This window comes from Miniopterus natalensis, chromosome X (assembly GCF_054644295.1).
Source record: "Miniopterus natalensis isolate mMinNat1 chromosome X, mMinNat1.hap1, whole genome shotgun sequence".
Lineage (NCBI taxonomy): Eukaryota > Metazoa > Chordata > Mammalia > Chiroptera > Miniopteridae > Miniopterus > Miniopterus natalensis.
In genome coordinates this window covers 76,204,127-76,216,314 of record NC_142103.1, presented here as the reverse complement: position 1 = coordinate 76,216,314, position 12,188 = coordinate 76,204,127, and the positions used below count along the sequence as shown (strand labels likewise).

General features: G+C 37.8%; 1 protein-coding gene and 1 pseudogene across 4 annotated transcripts in view; one reads left to right on the top strand and one right to left on the bottom strand.

Annotated features, from left to right (window-relative positions):
* The window catches only part of ZNF674 (zinc finger protein 674), a 29,236-nt gene extending 21,048 nt beyond the window's left edge, over positions 1-8,188 (top strand). For all 4 annotated transcript variants that reach the window (XM_087829519.1, XM_016218492.2, XM_087829520.1 and 1 more), the window contains one exon: positions 4,938-8,188. In XM_087829519.1, the coding sequence (XP_087685645.1) occupies positions 4,938-6,427 (1,490 nt within the window). In that variant the 3' untranslated portion in view covers positions 6,428-8,188. The remainder of the gene's footprint in view (positions 1-4,937) is intronic.
* Positions 8,189-11,150: 2,962 nt separating this feature from the next.
* Positions 11,151-11,766, bottom strand: LOC107541445 (large ribosomal subunit protein uL6 pseudogene; annotated as a pseudogene).
* Between the last annotated feature and the right edge of the window lie 422 nt (positions 11,767-12,188).

The window sequence follows — 12,188 nt, the reverse complement described above, 5'->3', positions numbered from 1 at the left end:
GTCTCTTCTGTAGAATTCTTTTGTTCTTTCATTTGGGGTTTGTTTGGGTTTTGGGGGTTTTTTTTGTGTGTGTTTTTTTGTCTTCCCATTTTGGCTGCCTCTTGGGTTTGTTTCTATGTATTAGGTAGATCTGCAAGGACTCTGTCTTTTTCAAAGCTCTCTGATGCAGGCCAATGTCAATGTCAGACACTGTTTGTACTGGCCTTGGATACCCTGTTTGAAACTTTAAGCAATCCATGGCTTGTGACTCCCTCTGCTGGGGCTGGGTGTGTTTGGAAAGGACCAAGATGTGCATCAAGTTTTGCTTTTCCAAGTGCCAGGTCCAGAAGCAGATCAGGCAAAGACTCAAAGCTCCCAGAGGTCCACCTTTGCCTGCAGGCTGATTGTTATTATGAGTCTCTTAATGAGCCTTAAGCTGTAGACCACAGCAAGATTTCAACTGCACAGGGTGGGGTGAGAGGTTTTCCAATGGGTGAAGCATTTGCTCCCCTCCCCTCCCAGGCTAAAGCTGCTTGGATGGTAAAAGTCTGCCTGAGAAATATGTCTTCTGCAGTATTGGGGAATGACTCAGTAAAGGAATCCAGATGATTGCCCTCCGAGCTCTATCCCCACAGCCACCACCCCTGGATTTTCCTCATGCAGCTCTAGTCCACTCTACTGTCCCTCTACTAGAGCCCAGTGTGAGTGGCTGTACATGAAAATTTTGTGTGTTAGCCCTTTAAGTGGGTGCCTGCATTACCAGCCATCTCTCCCTGGCAGACAGAAACCTTGTTGCTTTTCACAGCCAGTTGTTATGTGGGCACCTTTCTCAGTTCTGGTCCTTTGGTCTGGAGAACCCAGTTTTGGGTTTAGAACCCAGAGTTCTCAGTGAGAACCCCCACAGCTGATATATCCCTCTGGTCGTTCAGCTGCTGCCTGTAGGAGCCCAGCCATCCCTCTTGTGCCTCTGCACTTCCAGTCTCTATGCTGTCTCCACTTTTTATCTTTGGTTATGAGGGTGCTCTCCAATTAGTCTTCAGTTGATTATTCAGGATAGTTTTTCTATATTTTATTTGTAATTCCAGTTTGGTCTAGGAAAGTGTCATTGTGGCTTCCACTTAACCTACTGCCATCTTGGAATCCTGATGGAATATTCTGCAGAATGGAGTTGAGATTAATCACTGAATCCATGAGACTGAGAATGAGCTGGGGTGTTAACAGCAGTGTTGGTTGCGAAACTGGACCTCTATTCTTGAGTTCAGAGCCAAGAATTCAAATTACAAGAGATAGTAGAAGTGAGCCAGCTGGGCTTCTGAAACATGTTACAGAAGCAAAAGAAGGGCCCTTGAAGATTAGGAGAGGGAAAGAAAAAGGTAAGGTCCCTAAAGGGGAAGAAGATGGGGGAATTGAAAGGCTTGTGCATGCTTTTAAGAGGGAAAGTCCCAGTAAAGCTTTCTAAAAATCCCTCTTAACTTTGTCTGTGGGAGATTCCAAATTAGTCCAGTAAATATAAACACCTCAGGCCATAAAATCCCCCTCTAAAATGGGCAGGCATCTAGACTTCCAGAAGAACGGATTCAGCACCTCAAGTAGGCAAAATAGTCTTATCAACATAGTGAACATTCCAAAAACCTAGTTGCCAGATTACACCAGAGCCAGGCTTGCTGTGTTAACACTTTTTCTGCATGTTACCTTTACTGATGGTATTTATTTCCTAACATGGATTTGAGTTACCATATATTCTTTCTTTCTTGGAGCTGAGCTCCAAGTTAGGTCAAATAGTGACAACAATCTGGGGATGGGCTTTTGGCAGAGCTTCAAAACAGGTCAGCCACCTGGTTTGCTGTGAGGCTGCCAGTTTTCACCACTCATGGACCACAGAGCTATATGAGGTCTGGGGAGTAGGGAGGTAAGTAGTACCAAATGAAACATCACAGACTTAGTTGTTTTTACTGAAGTTCACTAGTTCTTCTTGAGTAAATCTTATTAATTTGTTGTATGCTTTTGGTTATTTTCCAATGTCTTGAAATGATGGATTTTTATATTTTTTCAAGTATTTTCATTGCTTTTATGGGGGAAAGGGTTTACTGAGGTCCCCACTCCACTGTTCCAGAAGTCCTACCTTAAGGCATTTCTCTTAAAATTGCAGAAAAGTATACAAATCATAGCCGTAACAAATACACTGTACTTACCTCCCAGAATTAGCAAATGTTAACATTGCTAATTCTGTGGTGGTGTTTGTATTTAATAAAAGATAGAGAGGTTTACAGATAAAAGTGAAGCCCCATCTTCCCCTCTTGACACCTGCTCCTCTCATTCTCTCCCTGGACAAACAATATCAAGAATATGGTGAGTATTCTTCTAATCCTTGTTTTTATACTTTTACTACATGTATTTGTGTCTGTAATCAGTATAACATTCTTTTTGTAAATTTACCAGATTAGTGTTCTCAAACAATAGGGGTCTTTCTACAACTTACTTTCTGTATTCAGCATTGCACTTTGAGCTTTACCTATGTTGATACGTTATGTTTAGTTTATTCATTTTAACTCTTGTATGGTATTCCAATGTCTGAGTATCGTGGTTCATTAATCCATACTGCAATACTCAGACATTGGTGAGCATTTGGTTATTTCTAATACTTTGTAGGTGTTCTTATACATATATCCGGGCTCACATTTGCAGAATTTGTCTAGGGTATAACTACAAGTGGATTACCTAGTAGGGAATGTACATTTTCAATATCACTAGATGTATTACCTCTTTTCTCTCATAAATAGGATCAGTTTGCCTTGTATGTTTAAGAGTTTTGCATCTATGTAAATGAAATTGCTTTATAATATGCTCATATTCTGTCCTTATTTGCTTTTGACATTAAAGTCATTCTGTTTTGTATAACATTAAGCAATGTTTTACCAGTTTTCTTTTGGTTTTTAAGTGCCAGGTATATCTCTTTCCATAATTTTATTTTCAACATTTCTCTCTCGTTTTGCTCTAATTGTCTTTTGAAAACAAAGAGCTGATTTTTTTAAATGCAATTTAATATGGTTAGCCTTTAGTTAATATTTATTTATTGTGCCATTACTATATTTGTATTTCTTCCTTGTTTGTATTTTCTATATATCCTGCTTTTTCTTTACCTCTTTTTTCCTACTTTTGATGAATTTTCTTTAATTCCCTTTTCACCTTTGGCCATTTTCCTCCTGAATATTTCAAGTACCAAGCATTATTCTTAGCCATGCTGTGGCAAATTCTCTGTCTTTTCTAGTCCAAAAACGTCTTTATTTGTCATCTTTCTTTGAAATAATTTATCTAGGGATAGAATTCTAAAATGACAGGTTCTCTCAGGACTTTGAAAATATTCTTTAATGTTTTGGCTCTTTTTGCCTAAATTGGGGGCCCCCAAGATCATTACCAGATTCAGAGAATCTCAAGAAGGACTCATGGGAATCAGCATATAGTTGTATTTAGTTAAGAGGTATCACAGTGATGTAGTGAGCATATACAACTAGATCATAAGGGGGAAAGACACTAATAGATTCTGGAGGAATTCATGTATAGGATTCCTTATGCTTGCTCTCTCCCATGAAGGGTCACACAGGACACATTTCTCCTAGCAGTGAAAATTCAGCAATCTGTATGATGTTTATGCCCAGTAAGCCCATTAGAGACTCACCACCCTCAGGTTTTGTTGGAGGCTGGTCAGATACACAAACTTGGCTTAGCACATACCAAAATGCCATACTCCCAGAATGAAAGGAAATGTTCAGCATAAATCGCATTGTTTGTACGAGTAGCCTTATCTCTTAAGGAATGGTAGGGATGTTCCTGAACTCCAAATTCCCAGATATCAGCCAAGAGCCAACCTTTAAAGCAGGTCTATCTAAGTATAGCATTCTCAAAGCTTCTCTGTTAACCTATTTATTGGCATATTGTCCCTCTCCATTTTCCTCTGCTCTTCCATTTGGATTTTATATTAAACCTATGTTGGAACTTATCATTTCTCTATTTCTCTTACCATATTTCCATTTTGTTAGCTCTTTATGCTACATTTTGTGTGATTTCTCAAACTCTGTCATCTAATTCATTAAATCTGTGACTAATTCAACCTTTCTAGTTTTTTTTTTAACAACACATATATTTTATTTTTATCTTTGTGTTTCCCAAACTTCCTGTTTTTCACCCATAGTCCAGTTCTTACCTGATATCTTTGTACAGTTGAAATGCATTTATTTTAAAGTCCATATGGTTCTACACTTCTAGGAATGTGGAAATATCTTCAAATGTATCTGTTGATTCTCTTATGATGCTTCATTTCTTTGTGAGGTTTTAATTGCTTACTGTGAGCTCTTCAGTGAGAATTGGTTTTCCATAGATGTTTTGTGAGCCCTATGCTATAAAAACATAAGAATACTATACCTTTTGAAAAGTTTCCCACTGCTAGGAATCTGCTAATAACAGGACCAATTTTTAGGTTAATTTTTCAACTTGTTGTTTCTATACTACACTGATAATCATTTGGATTGGGTTACAGAACTAGGTTTTTAATTTCTTATATATAATGTCCCTATTTCAAATTTCCTTGACCAGTAGAGAGTCTTTCTAGTGGCTGTTAAACAAGCATGGAAACCCCTTGTGATTCCAGCTGTAAGCACAAATTACATTCCTGAACATTTGTGCCCTGTGGTCTAGATTCCCCTGCAAATTCTCAAGTTTCAGTTTCTTTTCATCCTACCACTTTAAATTCCCACTTCACTTTTCACATGTAATGAATTTATTTTCTTGATTTTGAGCGTGACTGTGGTGAGGAGGGGTGGAGAAGCATAGGGAGGGTATATCCACATCAGCTCAAGCCTATTGATACGATTTCTCAGCAGGATGTTTGTGAATTAATTTTATCTCAGAACAGTATAGTAGAAGCATTTACAAGTTTGATTATTCATTGCATTTTTTTCTAGAATTCTTGCAAGTTGATGACCAGAAAGACAACCACAAGGAAAGCCAAGATAAATCTCTGTGGCAAGCTACATTTATACACCAGGAAACACTGAAAGAAGAAAGTGACCAAGAAATAAGAACATGCAGAAAAATTATTTATCCTAGCACAGACCTTGTTTCTATAAGACAAAGACTCCTTAAACATTATTCATGGGAAAGATGTTCAAAACATAATTTAAACTTTCTTAGTCAAAATAGAAGCTATGTAAGAAAGAAAAATGATGAATGTCAGGGATATTGGAAAGTATGCTTCCAGTCTGATCTTGATGAAGCTCAACCTGGAGAGAAGTTCTTTGAAACTAATCAACATGGAAAAGCCCTCAACCATAAGCAAACTCTTAAAAGTCAGAGAATTCAAACTGGGGAGAAACCCTATGAATGTTCTGACTGTGGAAAAGCATTTATCCAGAAAGCAAACCTTGTTGTACATCAGAGAACTCACACTGGAGAGAAACCTTATGAATGCTGTGAATGTGCAAAAGCCTTCAGCCAGAAGTCAACCCTCATCGCACACCAGAGAACTCATACAGGGGAGAAGCCCTATGAATGCAATGAATGTGGAAAAACCTTTATCCAGAAGTCAACCCTGATTAAACATCAGCGAACTCATACAGGAGAGAAACCATTTGCATGTGGTGAATGTACAAAAGCTTTTAAGAGTTCCTATCACCTTATTAGACATGAAAAAACACACATTAGACAAGCATTTTATGAAGGTATCAAATGCGGTAAATCCAGCCTTATGCAACAAAGGATTCATATAGGTGAGAAACTTGAGTGCAGTAAACATGGGAAAGCCTTTCATGAGAAGCCCACCCCCATTAAACATCAGAGAATGCATACAAAAGAGAAACCTTATGAGTGCAGCCAATGTGGAAAAAGCTTCAGGGGAAAGTCACACCTCTCTGTTCATCAGAGAATTCACACAGGAGAAAAACCCTATGAATGTAGCATATGTGGGAAGACTTTCAGTGGAAAATCACACCTCTCTGTCCATCATAGAACTCATACGGGAGAGAAACCTTATGAATGCAGAAGATGTGGGAAAGCCTTTGGTGAGAAATCAACTCTTATTGTACATCAGAGAACTCATACAGGAGAAAAACCTTATAAATGCACTGAATGTGGGAAAGCCTTCAGTGAGAAGTCACCACTGATTAAACATCAGAGAATTCATACAGGAGAGAGACCCTATGAATGTAGTGACTGTAAGAAAGCCTTCAGTAGGAAGTCAACTCTCATTAAACATCAGAGAATTCATACAGGGGAAAAACCCTATGAATGTAGTGAATGTGGGAAAGCCTTCAGTGTGAAATCAACTCTCATTGTACATCATAGAACTCATACAGGAGAGAAACCCTATGAATGCAAAGAATGTGGTAAAGCCTTCAGTGGGAAGTCAACTCTCATTAAACATCAGAGAAGTCATTCAGGAGATAAAACTTCATAATATACTTCAGAGTGGGGTATCATCACTAGTAGTTATACCTCATTATATAGCAATTCATCTGGGAAATTAACACTTAAAGGTCAGAAATTCTACATATATTACTTAATTTCATTTAACTTAATAAAAAGTACAAAAGTGTAATTGCAGAAACATATAATAAATGTGATCAATTTTTCACCCAGAATTCTTATGCATGCATGGCAAATTGCATATCAAAGAATTCAAAAGTGGCAAAACTGTGAGTGTTTTGGTGTGGGAAAGCCTTTAGAGAGAATTTGAATGGCATTGCTTATCAGAGTATTTATGCTGAGGAAAAACTAAAAATTTAATTAGTTTATAAAACTGTTAGAAATTATGAGAGAAATATGTTCATATTCTATACCAAACATTTTGTGGAAATGGTTACAGAGGTTGCAAACAAGCACTCATTAATAACACTAAGATATATTCATTGTGGAATAGAGTATGACATTTCTGAAAGAACAGTATAATAGCCCTAGCCAGTTTGGCTCAGTAGTTATAGTGTTGGCCCGTGGACTGAAGGGTCTCAAGTTTGATTCTGGTCAAAGGTACATATGTTGGTTGCAACTCAGTCCCTGGCCCCAGTTGGTGTATGCATGGGAGACAACCAATCGATGTGTCTCTCACATCAATCTCTCTCTCTCTCTCCCCACTTCCTCCCTTCCAATCTCTCTGAGAAGCAATGGGGAAAAAATATCCTCTGGTGAGGATTTTTAAAAAATAGTATAATAAAGGATAAAATATTAATCTTAGCTAAGGCAAACTCCCAGTTTATTTCTTAGAGTGAGAAAAGATGAGTCAGCATGAGCCAAGAAAGGAGTTCAAAAAGGAGATCTTCCACATATTTATCAACATCTTCAGTGCAGAATTGCAAACCCGTTACAGAAAATACATATAGTAAGCTTCAACACAACTTGCTTAGGAACAGTGCTTACAACATATTTTGTCTTTTAAGAAAGGATAATCATTTTGTGGTTACATTTTTTTTTAATATATCTTTATTAATTTCAGAGAAAGGAAAGGAGAGGGAGAGAGAGAGATAGAAACATCAATGATGAGAGAGTCATTGATTGAGCCCGCAACCCGGGCATGTGCCCTGACAGGGAATAGAACCCCGATCGCTGGATCCTAGGTTGATGCTCTACCGCTGAGCCACACCCGGCCGGGCTGTGGTTACATTTTATGCTTCATTTTATATGGCAATAAAAGATTTTTAATTTTCAGTGTATCTCCCATCACAGCAATATTATTTAAAATAACAAAAAAATAAAATAAAAAATTTAATATCCAATAATAAGCAATTGATTAAAACTATATAAAAAGATGGGATAATATGCACCAATTACAAATTATTGTTTTTGGGGGGAAAAGTTCATGATAATCTGTTAAGTAAAAAAAACATTATAAAGCAATATACTACATGATCTGCCTTGTAAAGAAATACGTAGAGGATAGATATTCACCATTTATATCAGTGATTCTGGGTGGTAGAAATATAGCAGTTTTATGATGAGTGAAATTATATGCACATATATAAGTAAACATATATTTGTATTATATTTACATCATTTTAGGGCTGTGTGTAGGGGGGTGTAGGTAGACACAGAAAACAAAAAACTAGGAAGGAAATACACCAAATTATTAAGCAAATTATCACTTGGATGTTAGGATTGTTAATGATTTTTAAATGTAGTCTCCAGAAACTAATAAAATAAATTGTTTAATCTTGTGTATACTTAATTCTGTTTTCCATTTATTTTCCCGTTCAGTTTTGTCTTTCATATATGACATCATTCTCTTAAAAATGACCTTATTTTCATATATATATATATTGCCTATTCATTTTCCATGTGATTGTCTGAGTGTAAGGTTTTGAGTATGTACTTTGCATCTTGAGAATAGGTTTCCTGTGATTTTAGTATCTGGAATGTTATTTTCTTGATAAAAATAAAAGTATCTCCATAGTTCTTCAGTTTGTAACCACCAAATCCTGTGATATAAATTATCAGCTAACAAATTTTACAGGTGAGGAGGGATGTAGTGAACTGTCAAAAGTACCACAACATAAGGAGATAAAACTGACTTCTGACACCAAATAAAAAGCTCATTCACTGTGATATTTTTAAATGCTCACATTCCCCTCTTCTCCTTGTCTTGTTGTCAGCAGTTGTGTCAGGCACAACCAAGGTGACCCCAATGATTTCTGCCTTATATAATCCTCTTCCCTTGAGTGTGGGCAGAACTGAGGTTCCTAGCCAATAGATTATGGCAAAGGTAATGGAATTCCAATGACTTTGTTACATTCTGTGACTCTAACATAGCAGACTGGAGAGAAATTTTTCTTGCTGTCCTGATGAAAACAACCATGTTGAGAAAACCCATGTGGCAAAGAACTGAAGTTGGCTTTTAGGACCCAAGGGAACCCTGAGCTAAGACAGTGGGACTTGAGTGGCAATACTGTGGAAACGAGAAGTGAAGAGAAATAAGCCCAATAGATTGAGCTACCTTTTTCCACAATGAGCTCGCTGATTGGTAAATGGCATGAGACAGATTCAGAGATGCACAGCAGCCTAGTGCCTGAAGTATTAAGAGCTTTCAGCAGAATTATGTGCCAAGTAGATCAAACTTAAGCTCAGATCCCACCAGTGATGATAGGCCCTTGTAAATACTGCAAACTTTCAATTGGATCCTCTGAAGAACTTTACCTAAAAATGGGTGGAAGTAAATCTTTAAAAGATTGATACCCTACTTTGAATTAGCTCATGAACTAACTGAGTTAAAGTAATTTGCTCCTACTATAGTTGCCTGTCAGAAACTACAAGTCATCTATAGCCTCTTCAACTTTTCATGCACAGTGGTATTCAATCAAAAATTACCAGGCACACCCAGAATAAAACTAAGTAAAAAGTGGACGGTAGAAGCAGACCCACTGGTAATTCAGACATAGAAGTTAAAAGTCATGGTCTTTAAAATAACCAAACAATATGAACAAGAAAATTTATAAAATAAGGAAATTTATAAGAAAGCAAATTATTTCCAATAATTATTTAGTTTTTCGCTTAGAATTTTATTTTCCTGGAGTTTCAAGTTGCCCCTTTTTTTTCTAGTTTATTTTTCCAAGGTCACAAATATACCATCTAATCTATGGAATTCTCCTCTCTGGTATTAAAATTCAGGATAGTTATTAACTTTTAGGGGGAGGACTCAGGGCAAAGGGAGGACCCTCAATTAGGGTCAATAGCAATCTAGAAACTTTCTCCAAAAAATTATTATCTGCAGAAGGTGGCATTGCTACGCTCCTCATGGAATATACTGTGACCCACAGACAGGGACCTTTCAAAAGCTCCATACTCATTTCTGTCTGTCATAGACACTTCAAGCACCATATGATATGCTAGGTCATATGGCCCAATACACAGTGTGTATGGTAGACCAGACTTATTTCAAAGTGTATTTTTTCCTGGGGCACACTGACAATTGGCAGTTTTGTGAGCTATTCAGTAAATGTACTGGAATGGCATGTCAAAATGAGGTTTATGGTGCCTAACAGAGTGACTCACCAGGAGTAACAGAGTAACTCACTGAACGTGATTTTTCAAAAGTAGTATAATTCTCTGTCTCAGATTCCATGGCTTTATTCTCAAATCCCAGAGACCTGATTCTCACACTGTATCTTTTCCCACCACTGACACCTTGGACGCCATAGATCAGCCAGATCACATGGTTCAAGCAACAAGCCTTCTCACAGAATAGCCTGGTATTGTTGCAGAGCCTTTCCTGCCCCCATTCAAAGCTTGTAGGCTCCTGTGTTACCCTGTATATGAGACAGAGAAATATTTCTAGGTGTGGAATATGTTACCTCTAGATCCCAAAGAGGCCCATGATGTGCTGTATTTCTCTCATGTGAAGTTAAATTTTGTGTGGTTGAGCTTGTGGTAGTTTAAACTCACTCTCCAGGATCCAGCTGGTTTCTGCAGTGGCCAGAAGGAAGAATTAAACAGAAATATAATGAGGACCACCACCTCTTATACCTTGCATCCTTTAAGTCCTTAATGGTGGCACTAACTCTATCATCACCTAGGGTGCAATATTGTTTTCAATTTAACATCTTGGTTGATGGAGGAGACAGGAGGCAGAGGTTTCAATTTGGTGTTCCCCACTATGAAAGCTCTAACCACACAGGCCAATGTGTAGATTAGTACAACTGCTAAGTATGTGAATTCCAGTTATACACTTGGAGATTGAGGAAATGACCACTGGGTAAGTCTATAGATGCATTGGGCCACTGTGACTCAGATTTAAGCCAGAACTGCACTTATAACTTGGACCCAGTAAGCTCCCTTCCAACAGGATGGCCATGGTGATGCTTTGAGTGTCTGGGACTTCATTTCAACTCAGAAATTTGTGTGCAATAGTCCTAAGATATCTGGGTGGTCTCCTTTCCCCAGTGGATAGTAACTCAAATAAATGTCCATAGGTTCCTTTGGGGAGGGACCTATGTTTGCTACAACGTTGTAGGGTCATTCCTCTGAGAGACATGGGCATCTCCAGACAATTGGATCCAGATCTGAAATTTGACTCAAGTCAGGAAACTGAACAAGGGACCCTCACTTTCCCCCCAAAGATCAATACATGGCTTTTATTGCATCTTTAAAATATTGCAAATAAGCCTGAGGAATCATTTGGCTTCTTGCTGTTTCTATAGCTGGACAACTTAGATCTTATTCATCTGCCTGCTGAACTGTTCCTTTTTCAGAAACATAGATACCATCCAAAAATGTTCTGATATACTTGTTTTTAACTGGTTTGACTTGCTGAATCAAAGAAGCTGAATTTGATACAAGTTCAATGTGATTTCCTTCAAGAATCAACTAATCTTTCTGGGCTGGAGATACTGAACAAGCAATGCCCGACCTCCCAAACCCTGAGGATGTATTTTTCATCCAAGAAATTTCTGGTTTCAACAAGAGAACCATTCTCCTGAAAACAACATTGATGGGGAAGTGAGCGTACACAGACCTCATCTTGTAAAGTAAGCCCAGTATAACATCCTTGAACATGTTTTGTACATGACTGCAGATAGTGTGAACCATGGCCAGTTCCTTTCTATTTCACTACCATTTGTCAACAACCCCAAGCCTCTTCTTTTTCTTTCCAAAAAGAAAACTATGTAGAACTTCTATGAGTTCTACATAGATGTGATTGAAGTCTCTCTGCAGGGTGCCTCTGGGGCCCTTCACAATAACTGTGCGATCCTTCAAAGTGATGTCCACATTTTCTGGGATATCCACAGTCTGATTGCTGAGAACGGTCTTCATCCTCACAGAAGACATGGCAAAGAGCAGGACCCTCACTTTTTAATGAAACAATTTCCCTCAGGCTCCTGCTTTTTGATTCTTTTCTTTTCTGATTGTAATAGCAAAACAGCAGCCCTATCAGCTGCCCATGAATCTTACTCCTAGGGATGCCAGGCTCAACAGCAGACTCAATATAGCCAAAGAAAGAATTAATGAGCTTCAGGGAAAATGTTTAGACTTTTACCACTTAATACAATATTGGCTGTAGCCTTTTGTAGATATCTTTTAACAAATTGAGGAAGTTCCTTTCTATTCCTAGCTTATGAAAAGGTTTTTGGTGTTTTTTTAATCAGGATTTTATATTAATCTGGTCATATGTTTTTCCTATACTCTGAATTCTGAATGTTAACTCAACCTTGCATTCATTTTCAAATGTTATTGGA